This window comes from Amborella trichopoda, chromosome 4 (assembly GCF_054954075.1).
Source record: "Amborella trichopoda isolate Santa Cruz 75 chromosome 4, AtrichopodaSantaCruz75HAP2 v2.0, whole genome shotgun sequence".
NCBI lineage: Eukaryota > Viridiplantae > Streptophyta > Magnoliopsida > Amborellales > Amborellaceae > Amborella > Amborella trichopoda.
The window spans coordinates 49815671-49842368 of record NC_142339.1 but is presented as its reverse complement, the minus strand read 5'-3'; the positions used below and the strand labels follow the sequence as shown (position 1 = coordinate 49842368).

The 26698-nt window shown below is 40.1% G+C and overlaps 1 protein-coding gene across 18 annotated transcripts; it reads left to right on the top strand.

Moving 5' to 3' along the window:
* Positions 1–784: 784 nt before the first annotated feature.
* Positions 785–26698, top strand: CDKE;1 (cyclin-dependent kinase E;1). Of its 18 annotated transcripts, none has more exons than XM_088865485.1 (18): positions 785–1250; positions 3326–3436; positions 7182–7264; positions 7584–7687; positions 7885–7927; positions 8088–8186; positions 9392–9461; positions 9637–9731; positions 9863–9896; positions 9981–10065; positions 10201–10278; positions 11479–11526; positions 14820–14852; positions 15047–15155; positions 25316–25531; positions 25858–25930; positions 26087–26123; positions 26284–26698. In XM_088865485.1, exons 6-16 carry the CDS (start codon positions 8091–8093, stop codon positions 25927–25929), a joined length of 936 nt encoding a protein of 311 aa, XP_088721611.1. In that variant the 5' UTR covers positions 785–1250; positions 3326–3436; positions 7182–7264; positions 7584–7687; positions 7885–7927; positions 8088–8090; the 3' UTR covers position 25930; positions 26087–26123; positions 26284–26698. The 18 variants fall into 18 exon arrangements, 10 of the variants coding, with proteins under 10 accessions (XP_088721611.1, XP_088721608.1, XP_011621467.1 ...); XM_088865482.1 differs by lacking the exon at positions 26087–26123 and adding an exon at positions 6835–6913; XM_088865484.1 differs by lacking the exon at positions 26087–26123 and adding an exon at positions 6835–6913 and having other exon boundaries at positions 891–1250; positions 7187–7264.

Genomic DNA, 26698 nt, shown 5'->3' with positions numbered 1-26698 from the left:
CCAAAAAAGAAAACAAAATACATGCTAAAATATTTTTTAAAAAATTTAAAACCTACTATCTTTCTTTAACTCTCTTTCTATCTCTAAAAACCTATTTTTTTCTCCTTAAAAACCTATTTTCTCTCAAAAAACGCCTTCAATATCGCTCTAAAAACCCAATCTCTTATTCTCTCTCTTAAAACTCATTCTCTCTCTCTAAAAACCTAATTTCTCACTAGAAAATAATATCGCTTTCTCTCTCTAAAAATCCAAGCTCTCTTTCTATCTCTAAAAACCCATTTTTTCTATCTAGATACCGAATCTCTCTTTTTTTCTTTAGAAATCCAATCTCTCTTTCTTCTCTTTCTTTATAAATTTAATCAATCTTTTTCTCTCTAAGAACCCATTCTCTTTCTATCAACCCAATCTCTCTTTCTCAAATCCGATATATCTCTCTCCAAAAACCCAAAACCCAATAAATAAAAGTGATTAAAAAAACTAGCCTTCTCAATGGGATGGACTGGGCCGGGCCGTAGCAGTAAAATTTCGGGTCAGATATTTTGACACGGTTCAACCACCCTTTTACCCCGCCTGGCCTAAAGCCTATCCAGATTTCGAGTCGGACAGTCCTAGATAAAGAACCGACCAGACATTTTGACACAGTTCAACGAGGCGTTTACCCGGCCTGGCCTAAAGCCTATCCAGATTTCGAGTCGGACAGTCCTAGATATAGAACCGACCAGAAACCAACGGTGGACTCCGATCCATATATGCATTTTTAAATCTTATGCACGAATCCTGAAAAGGGTTTCAGGGGCCCAAACGGTCATTTCAAAATTTCATTAGAAGATTGTAGTCCCGTTTGAGAAATTTGCAGAAATTAAACAAAATTTATCTTTGTACCTCGTAGCATTGGACTGCCATCCAACAAAATTATCCATTTTCCGGACACGCCAGTTAGTTTCAAAGCATACTTGAGGACTGTTACATTTTGCCGCAAATTTCGACCCATCTTTGCCTTGATTCTCGATCCAGTTTTGCCCTAGGGCTTCTCAAAGCTTCAGCAGATGGGCGATGGCACCAGAAGCAATCGTCCAGCTTGGTTACAGCAATACGATTTGGTTGGAAAGATAGGAGAGGGAACTTATGGCCTGGTTTTCTTGGCCAAGAGTAAGCTTGCTAGTAATAAGGGGAAGTGCATCGCCATCAAGAAATTCAAGGGATCTAAGGATGGAGATGGTGTTTCTCCTACTGCGATTCGGGAGATAATGGTACATGCTTTTAGAGTTACCTTTTTCTTTAATCGTCTGCAATTTTTTGCATTAAATTTAGTGCATCCTTAATTGTTGTTGTTTTTTCTTAATGATGATTCCGGTATTATTTTGGTTATTCAATTTGGTGATGGTCGTCAAATTGAATTTGAATAGAATATATGTTATTGCAGTGGGCTGTTTTGGTTGTTGAATTGTTGCTTCGGTGATAACTAAGGTTTTGTTTCTGGATAAAATTTAGAGAGATTGGGTTTCAGAAATGGATAGGAAGTTGTTTATCAAAACAAATGGTGGCACGTGTATGGTTGGTTTATGATATACGTGTTAATTGTGGATGTGGTTTTGTTGGAATCCAATTACTTGTGATTTGATGTAGAGAACTGCAGTGTCATGATAAAAAACGTGTGGTTGCTCAGGACTTTTTTCAGCATTAACCAAATATGTAAAGAAGCTCTTTACAAGGGAATTGAAAGTCTAAACATGAGCAAGGGTGTCGGGGTGGCAAAACATGAGTATGTATATGCCAAATTTCCTAATGAATCATCATGTGTTTGAGAGGGAGAGCTGCTCTTGTGGAGAACCTATCATCTAACTGATGGCTTAAGGGTCTTTTATGGGTTATGATTCTGTCATGTGTTGACTCTGAGTCCACTTTTGTTGATGGGGTTTGCTGAACATTTTGGATCTCCTTATGAGAAAATACAAGTTTTCCTGAATTTTGGGATCTGTTATGTGCTTCTTTTGGTAGGTCAGAGGAGGGTTCAAACTCGGAATGTAGTGTCGCAATCGTTTATAGTAGAACCAATCAAGCCAGGGTCCAAATGGATTGGCCAGAGCTATAAATGATCTCTGAGCTACTTCAGGAGATTTATTTGGGTTTCGACCTGGTTTTAAAGAGTGAAGTGAGGTGTACAAGTGTTTACCACCAAGTGATATGTCCTGTAACAAGGAGGTTATATTAAGGATACTTGTAAACAGAAACCAGGAAATATGTGAAATTTTGGGATATTGCTGAATTAAAGATACAATGTGATGCATAATGTTATATAAGGGTGGTGCTTTAAGAGATGCATGCTAATGCATACACACATCAAGTAAATAAGTATGTATGTATGACGGATACAATTGTTTGTTTTGTGTAAAGCACAAATTTTCTGTTACAAAGCTGCAAACAGTAGTAAGGCATGTGGCATATCCATGTAATATTAAAGAATGATAGTGAAAATGATTTGAATATCTCAGAAACAGATCCTTCTGGAGTTCATTGGTTATGCATCTTGGTTCTGTAGGGAGATTTCATGTAGTGATGAACTAAATTCAAACCTATTTACAGGACTTCTTAATACTTAAGTGCCCTTGTTATGGTTATAATCATTATAAGACACAATTGGCCTGAATAGGCATTTATGTCCTTTTCTTGAGTGATGAAAACTTACACAAAGACAATTCGTTAAGTACCCTTATTAAGATCATGAGCACTACAAGAAACAATTGGCGAGGAACTGTTATTTATGTCCCTTATCTTGAGTGCTTAAACTATACTCAACTATGACTCGTTATACTTAGGTACCCTTTCTAAGGTTGTGGGCACTAGAAGACACAATCGGCAAGGAATGGGCATTTATGTCCTTTCATTTTAGGGATCAGAGCATAAAGTTTTGAAACATGCCTTTTTTAGCTGCACACATAATCTTCGTCCACAATCAAGTTTTATTCCTCAACTAGTCATCGTGAATGGGGAGACACCTTGTCCCTTTATCTTTTAGTGCTATATCATCCATTAATTTCATGTTTCTTGAGGGGGATTTTAACAGATGCATATGATACCCTGATGTTTTCGATATTTCATGGGGCTTCTCCACTGTCATACGGTTCTTATAAGTGAGATAAACCCAGATAATTTGGGCAGAAACAATGGCATTGATGTTTCCTCTAAACATTCGATGTTGGTTTAACAGCCATGTCTGTGTAAATTTCTTAAATTGAAGTACGGCACAATATTACATTGTTTCTTACTTTCCTCCTGTTTGAATAGTTATGCATTTTGCTGATAGTCTCTTTGACTTTTGTTGCAGCTACTCCGAGAAATATCTCATGAAAATGTTGTGAAGCTTGTGAATGTACACATAAATCATTCTGACATGTCACTATATCTAGCATTTGACTATGCTGAGCATGACATCTATGTAAGTATTATCTCATTTTTTTTTTTTCTTTTAAAACGTCTCCTTCGTTTATTAGTCAATGGACACATGTGCTTGGAAAATATGCATGCGGTTGATTGATCATGGACAATGTGTGGTAGTCTGGTATCTTGATAGTTTGTCCACTTTTGGTTCTTAGTGATAAATGCTTAATGTTTGTGTGAGTGGTGGATAAAATCCATTGGCATGCATCATTGAACTTCTCTTCTGTCTCAAGGTCTGGTTTTCTATCATTTTGTACAGAGAGCCTTCCTATGAGATTTGGACATTGAAAAATAAATGTTTGGAATGGTTTTCTATATAGCTGTCACCCTTGTGATACTGATTTCATGTTTTGTTTGATGTTGCTTGGTTCATAAAAAACTAATATTGACTAACCTCCAGAGACAAAATGATGAAGTAGATATTTACGTAAAAGTTTTTTCTTTATGCTTTTTGAATTTCTTTCTTTATTTGAAAATAATTAAGAACTCCTTTGAATAACTAAGTAATTCATCCTTTGTGCAAACTTAATAAATGCCTTAGATCTTAATGATGGTGAGAGTGCTTCGTCCATTTAATTATCTGATCGAGTGAGCTGGGCTAACAACTGTGGCTACCAAATATTAGGCTTTGTTTAACCTCTTCATTGTCTTCCCTTGTCTATGATCTTGGTGTTCAACTGACTTATTCAACTTCAGATTGCATCCAATCCTGTTGTCCTTGAGTGTGCCAGTCTCTTTGAAGTTGATTGGCCTTTCAAATTAGCTTTTTTTTTTTTTCTTGACACATTTTAGGGCAGGTTTTCATCTTCTTTTCCCATTTTTTTCTTGATAATGAGGATAAGTTTTATTCTATGTAACAATAACTCCCTATCCAATAGAGATTTGAGATTGGAAATAGGTGCACATGCATCGTTAGTATTTTTTTCAGACTAGGGTTTTCATGGAGTCCATTAGCCTTATGGAGTGGATGGTTAGAGGCATGGGTAATAGGAGCTATAATCTGAGAAGATGTGATACCGACTCTTTGTTCCTAGTATAGTATATCTCTTTGTTTGAGTGCTTGGGGTTTATGAGGTAGTGATTAAATATTGTGAGATGGACTCAATTCCATGCTTTCGTTTCAATCTGTAGTCACAGTTCTTGCATGTGTGTGTGAGGGAGGTAGGGAAGGAGGGAGGGAGTTTCAATCCAAAGTCACAGTTCTTGGGTGTGTGTGTGTTTGTGTGAGAGAGATAGGGGATCGAGGGAGAAGAAGAAGGGGAGGACGAGGAGGAGAGGGGGGGGGGAGGGGAGGGAGTGACTATTAAACTTTTCACGAGGTTTATGGTACAGAGGGACCATATGGAGGAGGTTTGATTGATTTGTCAAACCATAACATGTTAATACTTTGATCATGAAATTTAATCAGCTAATTGTTTTAGAATTTCGAAGCATAAAAAATGCAAGTATCTTCATATGATCAATTTCTTTTTTCTGAAGTTTCAATTATGGCGATTTTCATTTCCAAAATGATTTCTATATTAGAAAATGTTTTTTTTCTTTTTGTGAGGATTTGCTTCTCAATTGTTTAAACACAATTAGTGGACTTTACAACTGGGCAAAAAGGGATCGTTGCATTGCACAAAGTGCATGGTTGAGTTAGGACATTTATAAAACGGAAAAAATAGCTTAGACACCACAACTAACACCTCTTTTGATCCAAATTAATTGTCTTATATGGTGTTTGGTGCTTTGGGCTGTCTAGAGTTATAGAACATAACTTGTAGTCTATAATATTTAGCTTATAGATTTTGTTTTCTTCCTATCTATTGCGAATTGGCTTTATCGTAGACTTGTTGAGTTGCGAACTATCGAGGGGTCAAATTTAGCCACATTATGAAGCTGTGGGAGAGTGTGATCGAGCAACGATTAAGACATGAAACAAGTGTATCAGAAAAGCAATTCAGATTTATTCCAGGGAGGTCAACAATTGAGGTTATTTTCCTACTTAGGCAATTGATTGAAAAGTTTGGGGCGAAGAGTAAGGACCTCCACATGATCTTTATTGATCTAAAAAAAGCTTATGATAGAGGATCTCGAGATTTGATTTTGTTGATGTTGGAAAAGAAATGAGTCTCTAGACAATACATCGACTTGGTGAGAGATATGTCAGAGAGAGCGCTAACTAGTGTACAAACAACTAGTAGAGAGACGAGTGAGATTTCAGTGACAATAGGTTTACGTTAGGGGCAGCATTGAGCCCATACCTCTTTGTCTTAGCTATGGACGACTTAACTAGGCACCTACAAGATGAGGTACCGTGGTGCATGTTGTTCCTGGACGACACAGTTTTGATCGATGAGAACTGAAACAAAGTTAGAATTTTGGAGGAATGCTCTAAAATCTAAAAGTTTTAAAATTAGTCGGACTAAGACAAAGTATATAGAATGCAAGTTTAGTAATAATAGGAGTAGAGACAAGTTGTTAAGATTGATGGCTAAGAAATACCAAAATAAATGCACCTTCGATATCTTGGAGAAATTGAGGAAGATGTCGCACATAGAATTAGGGTTGGGTTGGCGAAATGGAGATGTACAAACAGAGTTTTATGGGATTGCTGCATACCAATGAAGTTGAAGGGAAAGTTTTATATGACAGCTATGAGATCAACTTTGCTTTATAGGGCAGAATGTTGGGTGGTCAAGAAATGACATACCTATAATAAGTATAGCTGAGATGAGGATGTTGAGATGGATGAGTGGCAAGATAAGATTGGATAAAACTCGAAATAAATATATTTTGGAGAATTTAGGTGTGGCACCAATAGGTGATAAGATGAAAGAAAGTAGACTTAGGTGGGCTGGTCATATGTGGCGCAGACCCAATACAATATCTATTAGGAGGTGCGAGTTAGTTCAAGTGGAAGGCTCAAAAAGAGCAAGGGGTAGGCCCAAAAGGACATGGTTGCAAGTAGTGAGAAAAAATATGGGGACTTATGGCTTCACTGAGGGTATGACCCTTAATAGAGTAGAATGACAAACCATGATTTATATTGCCCTCCCCACTTTGTTGGGAAAAATCTCTGACGACGACAATGATGATGGACTTGTTAGTTGTTTACTCTAATGATGCATTGGTGCTCTATCTCTCCCTTATGGGAAAACTTTCCTTTCTTGATCTCTATTGACATGGTTGAGCTGGAGAGAGTGTTAGATACATAAAGCTAGTTTTCTTGTCATGTTGCTTCTCCTTTCCTGATTGTATTTTGGTATGTAACTGTCTCCTTGACAAATGTTGCCAGCTATTGTAGTCTTGCCCAGGCATTGGATAATTGTTATGTAGGTTTTGTTATCTAATGTGTACATCTTCATGCTTTAGCCTATTATATTTTGATGTTCTTTTATATTGCCTCTTTAGGGAATAAAATAGACCAATGCGAGCCTATTGTCTACTCCTAATACTTTACAGACTGGCAATAGTTGTTCACTATTCAAAGGTTAGATTTTCTAGGTTGCCTTTTCTCGATTGACATTGGTTTTGGTGTCACTTTTTTTTGCATGTGTTCCTTTCTTTTCTCCTATATGGTGCAAGTTAATGTATATGCGACACATAAGTGTATGCCACCTTCATGAAAAGAAAGGAATCCAATTTTCAACTTATTCGTGAATGAAATAATTTTAATTTTTGGAGTTATCTGTCCTTAATAGTTAATTATTGTTTAAGAACTTGTGATAGAAACACTGAATGAATGAAATTTTTTTTAGAAAAGTTCAACGGGCAGCCAATTCAGGAGCTGTAACTGAACTAGAAGCACATAACTCAAGTTGTTTTGGGTCCTGGACTCCAGGTGTTGTTTATTTATTTATTTATTTTTATGCTCTCACTGAATTGAATTGCAAATAATCTTTTATAAATTAATTCACTGTCCTATCTCTCTTTTTCTTTTATTTTTTTCTTTCCCTTGTCAATTTGTACCAGCTTTCTGATCTTTAGGCTTATGCCATGTATGCACAAGTCATGTTATCATGTCTGGGTTAACATTTTTTTCGATCATGGATGTATTTATTCCTGTTGACAGTGACAAACAACACTTAACATGTCAAATGATGATGATTTAACTGGGGTGCAAATATGTTTTTTGTTGTAATGCTTGTTGATTACACCAGGAGATCATCAAGCATCACCGGGAAAAGGTTTCTCAGCCCATCAAAGAATATACTGTCAAGTCTTTGCTGTGGCAATTGCTCAATGGGCTGAACTACCTCCACAGGTAGGGTTTTATTACCCCATGTTCTTGGTGGAGACTCAAGCATTTTATGATCTATTTTTTTTTAAGGAAAAAGAGTTTTTACAATTTTTCCTTTGGACTTTAACTATGACGACTTTTATTCAACAATGTACTTTAAGTCTGGAACTTAGCAGTTAAAATGTTACATGACTTCTATCATTTTTTACCATTTGGTGCAGTAACTGGATAATTCATCGAGATCTTAAACCATCTAATATTCTGGTATGCCTTTGACATTTTGATCTGGAAGAATTAGATTCTTTAATGAATTTTGTGTTCTTTTTTCATTGGCATGCTTGCTCATACACTAAAAAATTATTGTCAGGTTTGCAAACTTTTCTATGTATATTATGAATTTAATCTTGATTTCTTGTGGAATCAGGTTATGGGTGAGGGGGACGAGCAGGGGGTTGTAAAAATTGCTGATTTTGGGCTTGCCAGAATTTACCAGGCACCTTTGAAACCCTTATCTGACAATGGGGTGGGGAAAATTTTCTCTTTATTTTGTTTTTTTTCTGATTAAATGTGTTACTCTATTTTACAATTGAAGAAAAGGTTGTTGTTCTACTAAAAATAACAGGATTAAGTTCTCATTTGATTTCCAAAACCTCATTCTATTCTATGCATGTCTGTTTTTTATAATATGTTTTTTTGGTGGATTGAAAAATATTTGTGTAGTCTAAGTGAAATTACGTGTGCTTGAATGATCTGAGTTTTGCAGACCTATGCATGTTCTTATCTTTGCAAAACTGTGTTGTCCATCCATGCCACCCCTTTATTTCAAATAAGGATCCACCTCACTGTCTTGTTGGGTCATTGTTTTGTCTTTATAAATCTTGTTGTTGTGTTTACTCGACATGTGTAACTTGCTGATATTTGTTTGGCATAATACAAACAGGACCTTACCACCTAGTGAGACTACTAGATCACTGGAGAATTTGTTTATATTCGATCACATCAGTGCCATATGATTTGTTCTGTTAATGACAGTAAATGTATATATATCTCTGTACTGGTATTGGTGAATGTGTATCATCGTTATGCATGTGGCTTTTTGTGTTTGCTTATATGTCATGGATGGGTTGAATTATTATGTTTGGATGGCTGTGGTAAGAATGATTATTCCATGGTCCATGTGATTATAATAATGATTATTCCATGGTCCGTGTGATTATAATTGTTTATTTACTCTTTACTTGTGGTGTCTCTTATTTATTCTATATCTAGAGGCTTATTTGCATTCAAGTAAAACATAGAACTGTTTAGTACCCATTTAAAAATGCAAGCTACTGCTGAATAGTTGCTTTCATCTCATATGTGAACTAATTTTCCATTGTTGTTGTTGGGCCTTATTGATACTTTTAATATGTGGTGGTCCCGTAAATCAGTTGTGTCATTGGTTTTCGTTTAAACAATTAAAAGTAGTTCATTGTCTTTGTCAGATGGAATGCCTATATATTTTTCTTTAAATGTTTTAGGAAACTTTCTTTGTGTTCCTGCATTTGATGTTGAAGTTCCATCATGGTAATAGAATGGGTATCTGCATTTGATATTGGAGTTATCATGTTATTGGTTAAAACCAAGGCATATTATCTATTTGTGCATGACAGTTGGAGCATAGCGTTCACTTCCAGTGAGTTCTTTCTGATTGTTGCTGCACTTCTAATTGATGTGGGGCACTGGCAGGTTGTGGTCACCATATGGTACCGTGCACCTGAGCTTCTTCTTGGGGCCAAGCACTACACTAGTGCTGTCGGTATCCTGTTTCATTTTATATTTCAAACTTCTACTACCAACAATCGCCCTTAACTTCCAGTTTTCATAATATGACATGAGATTTTGATATACTCATTTGGTCTCAAGTTTGTATTCTGCGTATATCCCCTCAAAAAAAGGTGTGTAGGATATTATTTTATCCTTAATTGCCATAGATATGTGGGCTGTTGGATGCATATTTGCCGAACTGCTCACTTTAAAGCCACTATTCCAAGGAGTGGAGGTCAAAGCTACACCGAACCCTTTCCAGGTAACTATGATACACTTCTGCAAGTAATCTGTTTGGTCTCATCTGCTGTTATTTTTTGTCATTGCCATGGTATCTTAAATATTTTTGCACAAGCTGAGTGAAGTCATTTCCGTTTGTTTGTATTCTTGCAGCTTGATCAATTGGAGAAGATATTTAAAGTTTTAGGTAACTGTAACATTTCATACCCTGATTTTTGGAAACCAGGCCCATCATTTTTCAGATAACTGCATTATTTGCTATTTCTAACAGGCCATCCCACCCAAGAAAAATGGCCTACTCTTGTGAATCTCCCATGTTGGCAAAATGATCAACAACATATCCAAAGCCGTAAATAGTAAGTGTCGCCTTTCTAAATAATAAGTGTTGTTCTTTTCTTTTTCAGTTTAATTGATATTAATTTTGGAGATAGTGCTTGAGTTATCAGTTTGTACGGTGATTTAGAGTTCGCTTTGCTGCACATTTTTGACAGTGACAACCCTGGACTCCACAGTGTTGTTCATCTTCCTCAGAAAACTCCTGCATATGATCTTCTCTCCAAAATGCTCGAGTATGATATGCCATTTAATTTCAGTGTAGGCCTTGTTCTTTCTTCATGTGTGCATGGCTGCTTAAATATATGATTGTTTTGTTAAAATATGAATAGAAAAGAAAAGAAGATTTTCAACAATCAGTGGGGGAAAAAAAAAAGAAGAAAAAAAAGGAAAATTTCAGCAAATGAATTTTACACCTGGTGTGGTAAGATATTAATGTAAAAGGACTTTGCACCAGATTACATGAATTTTCCTGGGTTTTCTATTTGTCGTCCTAGCAAGGTGGGAGTATCTCGAGAGTAGTTAATTTTCTAGTACATTGATATGAGGGGGTTTCTTGTTTGTTGACATAATCTGGATATTACAATAGAAAAGGTTGAATAATTTTCAATAGGGATATTGAAGATAATGACAATAACCTGAGAAGTCAATTAACCAAGGCAAAAGATTCTTGCGTTTACTATTATAACAGTAAACACTGAATCAATATAATAGGAAACACTGAATAAAGGTATTTTGAGCTTGAACAGATGCTATGATAAGGCTTAACATCTTTCCTGGGGCTCTTTTCAGGGAATATATTAGTTGAGGATGAGATGAGGTCACCATTAATCAGCTAGATAGCACAAAATCAGTTTCATGTCTAGAGAGTCACCACATGCTAAAAATTCTTTTCTGGCCTCGGTACTGTGTGCTCTGGTCTTCTTGAATAAACAAGCTTTTTTGGGGTGATAAATCAACAAATGAGCTACTGATAAGAAAAGCTAGCTAGTGAAGTTCACTTTTTTTTAAAAAAATAAATTTTACCTTATCCAATCTCTTGAAAGCATCTGGAATATCACCAAGACGAGAAAAAATTAAACTGGAAATGTGTTAGCAAATACACTCATGCTGTTCATTGGTGCACAACAAGTAATTTAGTTAGTGCCTACTGGTATAAGCTTTAAGCTTTAAATTCTTTGAGCTGTTCTGAGGTTTCAAAATGCATCTGTGTACATGTGCACAAACTCTCTCATTGTCAAGCTAGGGTTGCAATTTCAATTGTCTTCTTGGGCGAAGCCTGTAGTGCAATGAAAGTTAATTTGTGGTGCAGTCAAAGTTAACCTGTAGTCTGTCGTTTGCGTAGAGTTTTGATATATAGCAGATGAATTCTTGAGAATCCTATGGTACTTTTTCTGGTAATTTACTTTTAAAATGCAAAATGCTGCCCTTTGCAGGTATGATCCTCGGAAACGTGTAACTGCTGCTCAAGCTCTGGAGCATGAGTAAGAATCTTGTTGGCTATTTCTTTTGTTTTGTGTTTCTAGTGAGTGTTGTGCTTGCATGGACAAGGCACATACAAATAATTTTCTTGTGTGAATTAATCACAGTCACTTGTTTGTTTGCTTCTTTTTCTCTTGTTTGTTTGCTTCTTTTTCTTTGCTTGTTTGTGAGTAATGATTTAGCATGACATGAGTGCAAATTCACTAAGATGAAAGGGGGAGCAATCACGAGGTGGTGGTATACCCAAAAACATCCTTGAAACACTGGAATTGTTAATGTCAAAACTCAGGTTCAATTCCAGATCCCAACAAATTGAGTTTTACAGGTAATTTGGACAACATCCAGTGAATGAGTGGATCATGATCTGGGAATGACTTCTTGTTTGATTGTAGAGTACTACATATCTGCATGCATGCGCTAATTTTTTTGTCTTAATTTCATTTACCCAGGGTAAATATTGGCTCATGAAATGCCTCTTATGTGCTTTAAAAAATTACAAAGTTGCAGGAATTATGGTACCTTTATGCATGCCTTTCATTTGAAAGCTTTTTGGAGATATAGGGTTTATTGGACCCCAAATTTTGCACTCATGGAGATCTCAAAAAAGGGAATCAAAATCACACGGAAAAGGGAGAAAAACAGTTTGCCATTTCCAATGAACACAGGCTGTCCATTTGGTAGACGATGGATCTTGGCATTTAAGAATGCATTTTCGTTTTCTTTTAAAATTGTTTATTCTTCAAATCAAAGATGTGTTTCAGCACAAAATAAATCCCTGTAGTTATGTGTTTTAGTTAATAGGCTTTGCTGTACTATAGCCTATATATATATATACATATATATATCACTAGAGACCGGTTATCTTCTGTACATAGAAGTCACAATTATTCTTATCCCTTAAATTTCAAAAAAGGTGGTTGTAAGAGTGTCATTCAATAGACAAAGTTCCAAAAAAAATTTTTCAAACTTTTTGACTCACCTAATGAGTGGGAATGATTGTGACTTCCTTGTACAAAAGATAAATGGTCTCTTTGTAGACAATCCCATACACACACACACTGAGAGAGAGAGAGAGAGCGAGAGAGAGAGAGAGAGAGAGTAGCATACACCCTTAATAAGATCATCCAATTGGGATTTTTATTTGACCCCAAACTCTGGGATAGTCTTAAAAACAAACACATCATCATCATCATCAGAGCTTTTTCTCAACTATTTAGGGTCGGGTACATGAATCCTAGTCTGCCATTCTGCTCTATCAAGGACCATACCCTTAGTGTGGCCATAAGCCCCCATGTCTTTTCTCACTACTTCCAATTATGTCCTTTTGTGCCTACTTTTTACCCTTTTTGAGCCTTCCACTTGAACCGACTCGCACCTCCTAATAGGTGCCATACTGGGTCTGCACATTGTCAGCCCACATAAATCTAGTTTATCTCATCTTATTGCTTCTTGGAGCCACACTTAAGTTCTCCCAAATGTATTCATTTCGAATTCTATCCCTTCTTGTGTTGCCACTCATCCATCTCAACATCCTCATCTCAGCAACACTCATCCTATGGGTATACTGTTTCTTGACTGCTGAACATTCCACCTCATAAAGCAAAGCTAGTTTCGCATCTATCCTATAAAACTTCCCATTCAGCTTCATTGGTATGAAGCGATCATAAAACTCCGGGTGCACATCTCCGCTTTTCCCACCCAGCTCTGATTCTATGTGTGAAATCTTCCTCAATCTCTCAAGTTTCCTAGATTATCGACCTCTGACGGCGAAAGTGTGTTGTTTTTAGTATTTCTTGGCCGTCAATCTTAACTACTTTCTCGCCTTTATTTCTATTATTACTAAACTTGCATCCTATATGCTTTGTCTTAGTCCGGATAATTTTCGAACCTTTGGATTCTAGAGCATCCCTCCAAAGTTCTACCTTTGTGTTGACGTCGTTTCAGGTCTCATCAATCAAAACTATGTCATCCACGAACAACTTTCACAGCGGAACCTCATCTTGTAGGCGCTGAGTCGTCCATAATTAAGACAAAGAAGTATGGGCTCAATACTGATCCATGATGTAGACCTATTGTCATTGCATTTTCAAAGGTTTGGGGGTTTAAAATGACCTCGTTTGGGGGTTTAAAATGACCCCCCCCCCCCATTGTCTTAATACAAAGAAAAGAGGGTAAAAAGACTGAAAATGCCCCTACTTGAGGGGCATTTTTGCCCCTTTCTCCATAATTTGTCATGGGCCGCATAGATAGGTGCACCTGGGCATGGGGCTGGCAATCGACTGGGCAGATAGGGCCTGGGCCACAAAATAGGGCTTGAGGATTGGGCTGGGTCAGGACTAGCCCGGCCTGGCTTGGCCCTGCTCCTGGCCCTGTTAGGGTCCAGCTGGGCATGGGTCAGCCCTAAGGGGACAAGGGGTGGGTCGGGCCGGGCCATGCCAGGGCTGGCCTGTCCCAGGCCCTGCCTGTCACCACTCTTACCTGGGTGCCTAAGTGCCCGCCTTGTGGCATGTCCCTCCAACCCGCCCAACTGGCCCTGGGCGATGCTTCTAGGGCCTGAGTGCCTAGGAGGCCATTTTTCAACATTGGTCTGGACAATTGAGGTGAAAAGTAAAAGGTAATGTATCTTTATGTAAAGTTGAAGTAACGTGTCTATATCAGGCCCATGGTTTTGTAAAACACAGCCCATGGATTTGTAAGGGTGACTTATGGGTCTTGTGAGTCTATAAATATGTAACACAGCAAAGATGAATGCAAGAGTGAAATTTGAGATTTTCTCTTCAATAAGCTTCTTTCCTAGCTCAACTAGGATAACAAAACTTGTGCCTCTCTGAGTGAAGCAGATCCCTGACAGCTGCTTGTCAGAATGGAAGACCACCTCTTGGTTATAAAACCACCCTGGTGCATCCTTGACTGGCATTCTATGTGGTAACTCCTTTGAATCCAAAAGCCTTCCTAGACATCCCCTGTTGGTTAGAAGTCCCTATTGGAGAGAAACTGCCAGGCATCTAGAAGATGCAAGTCTTGACAAAAGCTTCACAGTGCTTTCATTTGCGTTCTTCCTTCCTTTCATCTATTCTCTTCCTTAGTTTCACCCTTCTTCCCATCTTTATTAGTGTAGACCTTGTTATTGACATCAGTAAGGCATGATAGTGAGAAGCTCATTGCTGATGTTGGATTTTGTAGTTGTTGAATTTGTTTAATAAAATATTTGAATGTAGCTGTGCTGTTCGCATCCAGGCAGTTGTGCTTTATTTTTGCGTAAATCATTTCCCACATTTTCATTTTGCATTTTCAGGTATTTTCGGATCGAACCTCCACCAGGACGCAAGTAAGTTTATTGACATTCATTGTTAGGAATATCCATTGCATTTAGGCATTACTAAAATCTGGAATCATGTAATATGCATGCTTTGCATATCATTATTAGCTTTTCTTGGGTAGCACTTTATCATGGTGTATGAAGCATGCATTGCGCCATATTTTCCTTTATATGACCAGGTAATATGTGGCATCAATGCTCAGTGCCCTAGTACCAAGCCAACCTGGAGAGAAGGCCGTTAACTATCCTGCTCGCCCAGTTGATACCACCACAGATTTTGAAGGGTCAACCAGTGTTCAGGCGTCTCAGCCGGTATTGTTTTCTTTGAAACCCAATGCGTATGCATGTGTGTGCGTGTATATATATATATATATATATATATATATATATATATATAGAGAGAGAGAGAGAGAGAGAGAGAGAGAGAGAGAGAGTTAGAATTCTTTGACTTCCAAGTTTGCTTAGAGTAGCTTATGTATGGATTACTGATTGACATAAGTTAGGAACTATTGATTGGCGACTCATGATTGACTATTTTGTACTCGGATTACTCTGATGAACAACACTCAGTACTAAAGATCACCTCTTTGGGCTAGAGCAAAAAGCCCCCTTTAGGGCTTGGACAAGACTTAGCTAACAACAAAACTCATTTGGTGTTTGCTCGCTATTTGCGATTGTGGGATAAGAAAAAGAACTATTTCTTTCTCCGCTAACTCTCTTTACAATGTGAGGAGTTCACAACATGTATGGACATGTGTAGCCACTTGGCTTTCTCTCGTAAAGAAAGCCAAAGGCGCCCCAAAACAACCTCAAAATACATCTTTCAATATGATATGGATGTGATCTTACTGTGATTGTTTAAGGTTGAAGCCTTGTACAAACCATAGTTATAGGGATCTCCTACTTGGTAGGCCTTCCCTTCTAGGATCTCTATTTTGTCGCTCCACGAATGGGTCTCTCAAGATCTTGATTTTTAAATTTTGGGATCTCGATCCCCACTGATAGGGATCCTAATTCCTACTGTTGGGGATATCGATCCCAACCTTAAAGACCAAGAGAATAACCAAACTTATGATTTTCTTTGTTTTATGGCTAGCTAGCAGCACAACTATTTTTTAATAGAGTTGCATTGCTTGCTTGCTATCAATAATGAGATCCCTACTTTAAAGATTACACATATATACTTTCAGGTTGGTAGCAAGATCCCCCAAAAGTTGTGATCAAAATCCCAAAAGGTCGGGATCAAGATCCCCAAAAGGTTGGAATCCCAGCCCTTATCATATGAGAATCTCAATCCCTAACACGTGCATTATACAGACCGCTTTCCCAACCATAAGGATCTTCTAGCATTTCACGATCCCTCGCTCCCAATCCCGATCCCGGTACCGTTCCTGCTCCCATCCCTACAACTATGATGCAAACCACACTCATATATAAGGTTATTCTATTATTCACAGCCCTCAAAATACAAGTGATGTTTAGAAAGGGGTGTGAATGATATATTAACCAAAAATAACCTCTCTAGAATAACTCGTGCATGTGTGTGTGTGTAGCCATAGACATTTGATTGTATAACTTCTTCTACCCCCATTTTTTGGGGTTAGCCATGTATGTCGGGCCCAATTTTTGGGCGTGGCCCAATTTACAGTGAGGTTACAAAATATTGGGCTTATAGGTATACCTGATTACAAAGAGATTATCTACTATGTGTACCCTTTGTGGTCTAGAGCAAAAAAGGATATGGATCGGGTTTGGTCTTATACTTGGGCCCTAGCTCCATCCTTCGTCAGGAGATCGGCGAACTCGTTTGACTTCCTCGAGATATGCTTCCAGAAGACGACCATATCCCTGCAAATGTAAACAATCTCATCAAAGATCGAAGCGAGGTACTATGGAAGTGTTGACCTCCCTGTTGGCCATGACATAATGTTACGTGCATCTCCCTCCACTGGAAGGTGTCGTCCCCAAGACTGATTGAAGCTTTTAAGGCCCAATAGCAAGGCCATGGCTTCGGCGTACTGAGAGTCTTCATGGCCCAGGTGCTCGGAGTAGGTGAACAGAATATTGCAGAGATGTTCTCTGAAGACACCACCACCCGCAGGGCTGGGGTTCCCCAGAGAACACCCATCAAAGTTAAGCTTGATGATGCCTTCTGGAGGAGGCAGCTAGTTATTTGTTCTTTGCACCTTTCGTGGCTGGTGGTACAGGATATTTTCCCATTGATAGAGGAAAGTGTTTGCAGAGATACCTGTAAAGATCATATGGTTGGAGGCCCAGAATGTTACTAAGGCCGTAACCTTGTGAAAAGTGTTGAGCCTTGGGTATAATGGCCTTGGAAAATCCTGGTGTTTTTTTCTACCTATATCACCCATATGGTGGCTGCCACGGCAGCCTTCCATAAGGTTCGTCCAACCTTCGGCCAATTTGATGCGTGGTCCGAGGATATAAGGTCCTTGACCGTCGGGGGTGTAACCCATTGGAAGCCAAACAACTGCAACCCAAAGGTTGTGAGCTAGGTTATAGTGAATGAAGAGGTGAGGATTCGATTCCTCCTTAGCCAAACACATGGCACATCTGTTGGGGATAGGAACCCCTTTCTTTTGAAGCTGGTCTACAGTGAGTGCCCTTTGGGAGCACGCCATCCAATTGAAAGTCTATACTTTAGGGGGGGCTATTGTGGACCAAACTTGAGATGGGATAGAGGATGGGTTAAGAGGGAAGGTGGGGGGTTGGATAAGGTTTTTGTAAAAAGAGGCCACCGAAAAGGTACCAGAGGGGGCAGGAGAGCATACCATCAAGTCCCTCCCTTGTGTTGAGATGAAAATGCGATGCAAAGCTCCCGAGAGTGAGAGGAAGTGGTTGCTTTCCTCTTCTGAAAGTTATGTTCTGAACGAGGGGTTCCACACTCTTTGGCCTCCCGCCAGCACCATTTCCTCAGCAATGGTGGAGTCTTTGTTTGCGGCGATGAAGTAAAGGGATGGAAAAAGGTCCCTTAGAGGCTTGTGCCCTAGGCAAAGATCTGGCCAGAAGCGCACTCTTGTTCCTTCTTTTTGATGAAACCTGATGAATTTTTTGAACAGTGAGAGGGAGGAGGTGAACAACTTCCACCCTTCTAAAGCCTTGTTCGGAGGTCTCCTCTCAGGCATCCAAGTTCCTTTAGAGATCTTATATTTGCTGCGTAGGACCTGAGCTCAAAGAGAATCAGTTTGAGTGGCTAGACACCACCACCATTTCCCTAACAATGCCAGGTTATGTTTTCTTAGGGTCTTGATCCCTAGTCCTCCCAGATGTTTGGATAAGTAGACTTTATCCCAAGAGAATTAAATGGTATTTTGTTCTCTTTGCCTGTCCCGACCAGAGAAAATTCCTCATGAGTTGTTCTAGGCTGTTGGCCATTGAGGTTGGCATATGGAAGAGAGACATGAGGTAAACAGGAGCATTAACCAACGTTGTTTTGATCAAAGTTGTATGACCTGCCTGAGAAAGGTATCTCCCTTTCCATCTTGCCAGACGCTTGTTGACCTTGTCTAATACGTGAGACCAATGTCTCTTTTTGGGTTTTCCCAATCCCAGAGGTAGACCAAGGTACGTTGTGGGTAGGTCCTCAACTATGCGTTACCAATTTGGGATAAGCTCTCTGATTTTAGCGTTGATGAGTGCCACACCCATCATTTTTTATTTTTCTAGTAGGAGATTGAGTAGCTCTCTTTGTCCTTTAAAATTGACTTTCTGTCGGCTCTGAGTGTCTGCGAGTAGGAATCGGTGTGCCAGTCCTTCAGGGCCTTCATGTTGGAACCCCATGATCCGAAATATTTCCTTCATTTTGTACAAGTCTTTGTTGTTCCCATCCCCGTCGACCCCGTCAGTGTTGTCATTCTCCGAGAAGGGAGAGATGGGCATGCTAGGTTCCTCGGGCAACTCCATGACAGGCGCTGGAAGTGTGAGAGGCATGTGGTTGGAAGGGTAAAGGTCTAGAGGTAAGGTAGAAAGTGGTTAAGAGATAAGGCGTAGGGGGAGACGGGGAGATAAACAAAGCTGGGGGATGCATGATGAGGCCAGGACTAGGCGGGGGGAGGGAAGGGAGGGCAGACGTGACAACTTGAAGGGGCCCAGCGTAAGTAGCAGGAACTACACTCAGTGTACCCTGGGCCAAGGTTGGGGAGGGTGGTGAGGGGGCATTGTTTAGAAGGGCTGAAAATTGGAGAGGGAGGGGATAAGGGCTAAAGGGGTGGAAGGATCCAAAGAGGATAGAAGAGGGGAGATAAGTAAGGAAGTGGTGGGATTGGGGGGGGCTAAGAGGGATGGTCCAAGGGTAATCGAGCGAGTAGTTGAAGTGTAGGGTTCGGACCTTGCAAATGTGGACTAGGTGGGGAGTGTAAGACAGATGAGGGGCAAGAAGAGAAGAAATCAAAGAAGGATCTAGGGGGGAGGGATCCGTGGAATGCATAACGACGATACCATAGGGGAGGAGTTGGTGTTTGTCCATTGCAGCAGCGAGAGAGGGGGGAATTGAAAACTGCAGGTTCAGGCTCTGCTGCTAGTTGTAGAGGAAGGAAGGTTAGAGAAAGAATGGGTGAGGAGGAGAGGGCACTATTTGGGGGGAGGAGCTCCAGGGGCTGAGAAGACTGAGAAGGAGGGGAGTTAAGGTCCAACAAAGTGGACTCCTACACTGGGTCCACTTGAAGGGGTGTGGAAGCAGAGTGAAGGTCAAGGTTCAGGGATGTCGGTGAGGGTGGCGGGAAACAAGGAGCGCCCACAGGGAGGGTAGAGTCAGCTGAGGGAGGAGGATGAGAGGGGTTAGAAAGAGGTTGGGTAGGATCTCGACGGGAATGAAAAGGCCACGTGCTATCGTCAGGGGAAGAAGGGGAAGGAGGTGGCACATCAAGAGGGGATGGATGAAGGGCGGGTAGGTAAGGGAGGCAGCTGGAGGAGGGGCAAGGGCGTTGACGAGCCGACAGGTGTGGGTGGCAAAAGCAGCAAGGGCAGAGGCGAGGGGAAGGAGGGTGACAGGTATGCAGGATGGGGCGGCGCGTGGTGGGATGTGGTGGTCGAGGGATGCTGATGGCAGTAGGGAGTTAAAGCTGACAACACATGGTACGAGCAGGGTCCTGTGGTTGGACGGGCCTATTGTCCGCTAGGTTGATTGGTTTGGAAGGGCTAGGTCTGTCGTGGTGGCTCGATGACAGAGCTGAAAAAGCAGGCTCGCTGTCTTCTAGTGGTTCTTTACAGGGTCGACAAGTAATGGTAGGTACAAGGTCAGAAGAAGACAAAAAGAGGGGCAACTGTCACGCCGTCTTCAGGGCAGGAACCTGTCAGGTGAAAGGCACCTTCGGGCTGCTGTGCGGGCTCAGTGACATCATTCCTGTTACCTGGCTTATCTGGATTTTCGCCACGTGGCCGCCAAATGGTTGCCTCTGTTGGTTTGGGGGGCTTGCCCTGGTAATGCACCCTGGGGACTGACAAACCGCAGGGAGGCTGCCGCTGGCACCTCATAGAGTGGCGGTGTTTCCTCGACACAGTGGTCCGGGACTGGGATGTTGAGTCTTTTGGCTGAGGTGGTTCCGCTTGATTGAAGAAGTGGGGAGAAGGTGGAGAAGCCTCCGACCACGTTAAAGAGACCGAGAAGAAGAGGTTATCTACTTCAAGCCAGATGATAGAAGGAATATGGCTGGTGTCCAAAACCTCTAGCAGGAGGCGGATGGAACCAAGAGGTAGAGTTTCTAATGATTTCCAATGAGTAGAGATCAGGTTACCATAGGCTTTCGCCACATTCCTGAACGTAGAGGGGGACCACGCATGGAGGGGAACGTGGTCTAGGGTGAGCCAGATTCTCTGCTTCCTGAAAGACCCTTGAGTAGAGGACCAAGCATGAAGGTTACATGTGGCTCCTTTGCAGCCAAAGGAAATGGACTTATGTAAAACATGCAGAGTGTATTCTAGAGACAAAGGAAAAAAGGTAGTCACCGCTAGTAAGACGTCTGCAAGTAATATTAGGCTCCCCCCAAAAGCATTTAACCCATCTCTCAATACCTCTGACATCATCACGTCTGGGTTCGAAACTTCCCACCAGGCAAGCGGAAAGTTTTTGTTTGAGCTGTGTAGACTCCTCTGATGGGGTAGATATTAAGAAGGGGAGAAAAGGGGTAAGGAGTTGTGTTGTGGGGACTCCTCGCAGAGAGAGCTGGTGAGGCGATAGGAGCAAAGGTTGTTTTGGCTGAGGCAACAACCTGAGAGAAAGAGGCCTGTAGGGGTTGCTTAGTTACCACAGAGGGCTGCTTGACTTCCCAAGGAGAAGGATGTGGGAAGGTTGAAGGGCCTGAAGTCTAGGAGGCGGTGGGAGGGTTTTGGGATAGAGATCGTAAATCTGGTCCCAGCTGAGGGGAGGTGGAAGACGGAGGCGATGACAATGACTCATCTCCTTTTTAGAACTTCAGCATTTTCAGGATACTCTTGTCGTTCAGATTTCAAATCAAGTAGTTGTGAGCAATGCTGTTGTGAGCAATGCTATTGACTACACTCAAAATTCCGAAAAAAGAATTTAGGACTTCGTTGCACACCCCAAGCCATCTAATTTGGCATTTAATGGCTAGAGTAATTGTGACCTCCTTGTATGAAAGATAAATAGTCTCATAGTATGTAATTCCATTTCAAGAACACAAAAAGAAAGAGTGAGAAAGAAGAGCAAAGAGGGTGTCCGGAGTAAATGTGCTTGAGGGGGTATAAAAAGGGGTGGACCTCCATAGAATATAGAAAGAGAAAGAGGAGAGAAAGTGGGGAAGGTGCGGAGAATGTGTAAAGGAAGCATCCTACTCCTTTTGTCCATTCTTAATCTGAAGTTATTTAAAAGCAGTCGGATTATTTTGAAAAAAAAAAAGGAAAAGAAGAGAGAAGTATATATATATATATATATATATATATATATATATATATATATATATGTGGAGCAATGATCCAATGCAATGGTTGTATTATAGTATAATGCGACGATATTTCTAGAAAACCATGTTTGTGGTATTTGTATGACCCCAAATTTTGCACACACACTCTCTTCATCTCAATAATCAATCCCCCAAAAAGAAAAGTTCATTTTGAACACTAGATATGGTCAAAATGAGTCCCCTCCAAAAACGAATCTAGACCATTCATTTTGTGAATTTCAAGATCTTAGCCTTTATAAACTCAAAATCATTTTTTTGCCTTTTTAACATTGTTCATCTAATGATAATAAAGCCATCCAAAAAAATTGGAAATGAAAAAATCCTTCTTAGGCCTAGATCTAAGCATCTCACCAAAATGAACGGCCTATGTTAACTGAGCTAAAAAAATACTTTATAGGTTGTGTTTCAATTTTTTCTTTTTTTGTGATTGTTCATTAGAATGAAAAGAGTGTATATTTCAAAATTTGGATCAAACAAATGGCCATAAGATGGTTTTTTAAGATTATTGCATCATATTATTATACAATGGTTACATGAAATCATTGCCTATATATGTGTGTGTGCGCACGCGCTTGCATGCGTGTGTCTGTGTATTATTGGGAAAATTATAGAAACCCCCCAATTTCAACTTTCTACACATCTTACCCCCCAATACTTTTTGTATTATAAACTCCAATATTAATTTTCTTTGTATGTAACCCCCCATTCAAATCGTCAAAACATTTTAAGACCAAAATGCCCTTTTTCCCTCTCATCCCTTTTTTCTCTCTTTATCCTTTTAGACATGTGACCCTCTCTCTTACTTTCTCTATCTACCCATCCTATCTCTCTTTCTCTCTACCCTCCCTCACTTTTTCTCTCTCTACCCTCCCTCATCTTTTCTCTCTCTCGACCCTCCTATCTCTCTACCTCTCTCTATACCTGCCCTTTCTATTGTTGAAGAGGATTTGGAGGTGGCTGCTGGGGCTACGCAAACCTCTTCCAGCTGATTCACCACCTCAGGAGGAGCCCCAACCTGCAAAGAGCCGAGCGTGCCCCTTACATGAATAAAAACCATAACAGAAACCAGAATAATGAATTTTACGTCTCTCTCTCTCTCTGTAACAAAACCCATATCATCAGAACTGGAGTTCCATTTCCCCCATCTTTCTCTCTCTCTAAATCCAAATGACAATTCCATCTCTTCCCCCTCCACTATAAACAAAACCCATATCAGAAACGAACCCACTATCTCTCTAAATAAAACCCATATTTCCAATACTCTCTCTAAGCAAAACCCATATCAGAACTAGAATTCGATCTCTCCCTTTCCAATACTCTTTCTCTGTAGAAAACCCAAACCCAAATAAAAAACGTGAATTCCACCTCCTTAGAAAACCCAAAACCAAGATAGTGGTCAGGCTCAATAGGCCAAAAACTCAGCAGAAAAATTCTTCGGTGAGTTCCAGGGTATGAGAACCCATGATCAGCTACGGACTACTGAAAATTCGAAAATAATAAGAATTGCCATTTTCAATGCTGCTCTGTTTTCAATGGCACAAGCAGTCCCAAAGTCTCTCTCATCAAAGGGGAGCATTAGAGAGAAGGACCTCAAGGTAAAGTCTTTGAATGATAGGCCAAAGAGCATCCTAAAGCAAAAATCAGTTTCTCACTCTGAATGATCCTAATGAGTTCTCTCTCTCTAAGCTATACTAGTCCTAGGTTTCGACATTACGGATCCCATTGAGGGTAGAGAGAGAACGATAGAGAGAAAAAGGTGAGGGAGGGTAGAGAGAAGAGAGAGAAACAGGTAGAGAGAGAGGACAGGTGAGACTTTTTTTGGGTAAATAGAGAGAGAGTTTGAGAGAAATATAAAAAAATAGGTTGAAAAGGGGAAGAGAGAGAAAAAAGGCATTTTGGTCTTAAAATGTTTTAACTATTTGACTGAGGGGTAAATACAAGGAAAAATAGTGTTGGGGTTTAGGGTGTAATACGAAAAGTATTGGGTGGTAGGATGTGTAGAAAGTTGAAATTGGGGGGGTTTCTATAATTTTCCCTATATTATTTGACTTCATTTCTTCTTGTTGAAAGAAGAGAAATTATTTTGTTGGGTCCCAATCCTTTCTCTTTTGATTAGGGCAGCATCAAGCGCTTTCACTCTGTTTCCAATCCTGCAACTGAAAGCCTTTTAGCCTGTGATGGTTTTCAGTTTTCTCAGCTTCTTTGGCATAGTTAACAATTGCAGGATAAGAGAAAAAAGAGGAGGATTTTGGCCCGAAAAATATGTGTTTGCTTCTTTTGCAAAGAGAGAGGTTGAGAGAGAGCACTTTGGGTAGGGAGAAATATGTTGAAGCCGAAGAGGACATTGCTGTAACATGAATTTATAGCTAGAAGAAGGGTGTGCAGCTTCTAGTGAGCATAGGAGCAGCCATGGAAGGCCACCGGTTCCTCAGCAACACAGTCGTAGAAAGAGATAAGAATTAGAGAATGAGAAATACAAATGTGGTGGGTGTGTGTGTGTGTGTGTGTGAGAGAGAGAGAGAGAGAGAGAGAGCGCAGTCAGATGAATCGAAGAGAGGCAGCTGATAATGTAGACTTCTGGCCCAAAAATGGCCTTTTGGTCTCCGGGAAAATGGATGGGTTTCAGTTCTCTGCCAGAAAATTGAGCGGTTTTCTCAAAAGTCAGAAGAAAATAGTTTAATGAACAAAGTGGTGTTTTTGTCCTAATAGGCATAGTAAGGAGTATTTTCTGGGGGGGGGGGGGGGGGGGGGTTGGCGTGAAGACTTTTTCGATTGGGGGGTCCCATGTGGGTTATCTTTTACTTGGGGGCATGAAGCAATTTAGCCCTTTTTTTTTTTTCCCCCAATGGGGGACATTTGCTATAATCAAGAGGATCCATCCTCAAAAAGTTACCCTAAGAAAATATTCCTAACCACAAAATTGGGGCAGGTGAAGTTGTTCAGTATTTGCCCATAGACTTTTCCAAGGTTTTGAACATATTTGTTGGTTAACCGAATGCATCTATATTTGTATCTAATGAGTTGTACTATTTATGGAAACTAGTAATATTATGCTATATTTCGGTGGACTATGAAAAATAATTATGCAGTTATTAAGACATTAACCATGAGATAATTTGATTGATGGTGATGGAGAGATGAGGACTCGGGTCATCTCCTGTTCTGGTGGGTTCCACCCTTTTATTCACCTTCCATTAATTTCAATGGTTGGTGTAATGATTCTTTTCCCCCAGTGTATGGAATATGTTTTTTGTATGGCAGCTTTTTGGAAAGTTGTAGTCCATTGGGTTCATGAACTATGAAATGTTGTACAGTGATGGAAGAGTGGGATCCACCCGAACAGGGGACAATCACAATTACGAGCCATCTCTCTCCCCTTGTGGTGTCTGTAGTCAAGTGTCCATGGTTATAGTTCACCTTAACAGAATCCACTTCACAACTATTGAATTTTTCATGCAGTGTGTATTAATTCACATCTACCAGTTAAGATCAACTTGGGCTTTCTGCTAAATGTATTGCTCTTTTGAAGTCCAGGTATCTTCAGGGAATGCAGTTTCAGGGAGTCTGGCAGCTCCTTCTGTAGTCGCTGCTAGGCCTGTTCCTCGCCAAATGCCTATGGTGGGCATGCCAAGGATGCCGGGTGCACCAGGCATTGCAGCCTTTAATCTGAGTTCTCAAGCAAGCATGGCAGGCTTAAACCCTAATAACATTCCTATGCCTCGTGCTGCTTCTCAAGCTCATCAACAACAGGTTGGATGCTTGTCACTGTTTATTAATCTCAATTCATTGCTAATTATCACTAGGCTTTGCTTGTCTCTTTCCTTTCTTTGAAAGTATATTGTGTGCTAGTGGACTCTGCTATGAAGTGCTACTCACTGGCATATGGTATGGAGATTATCTTTATGATTCTATTTTTTATCCTAATTCTATTACTTTAGTTCATAGGATTATGGTATACTTTAGAGAGCAATGTTCTTTGGGTATATCATTCAGAATCATTTCTTTTTAGTTATAGTTCAAGTGTTTCCAATATTCTGTCTCTCTCACACTGATGCTGTCCTTGGGCTCTGAAATAGTTGCGAAGGAAGGATCCCGGAATGGGGATGCCAAATACTGGATACCCTCAACAGAAATCAAGGCGGTTCTAAGGTACAATACTTCCACTATCCACTTAAAAGCACCAAGAAAAACACCAAGCTAATTTCATTTTTATGCAGTCACGTTGTAATTTGATATCTCGATGTAGTTCTTGTCTAGCTCACTCTTATCAATTCTTTGAACCCTGAGCTTATTTTGGTGAATCAGCTGGAATTTAGATCTTCACTAGTCATGGAGAATGAAGGTGCCGTTAAAAGTATTTTTGGTTAATTTTGAATTAGAATTCCTTCCAGCTTTTTCTGTCTTGACATCTCTAACTCAAAATTATTTGACAACAACATTAGTTGATTGCTTCACATCAATGATGGGATCTCTTTGAATTTACAAGCTCCATTGTCTGGTAGGCATGCAGTTGTTATCTGAATTGGGAAGAAAGACCATCTTGTTCATCTGCAATAGTCTCTGCACATGGATGAGTTCTGGTTTTACACTTTTGGTCTTCTTTGCACGATGAATGGGTTGTGCATGATATTAGCGGGAGGTGATGGAGCACCTCATGAAGCTTCAACAATTTATATGCTCCCTCGATGTGCTGCCAACCTCAGATTATTCGCCGTGCAACTGTGGAGTATCCATCAAACCATAGGGCTGGTCTCTCTCTCTCTCTCCAAGGACTATTGGGTTCGGTAGTTCGGTACGGCACTTATTCATATTTGTGATTCTGGTGTCTCAACCAGTATCCATGTAATTTGCTAACAACCAAGAACTGTTTCTTAGAGAACCGTTTACTATCGAGGGAATGAAATAATTACTTATTTA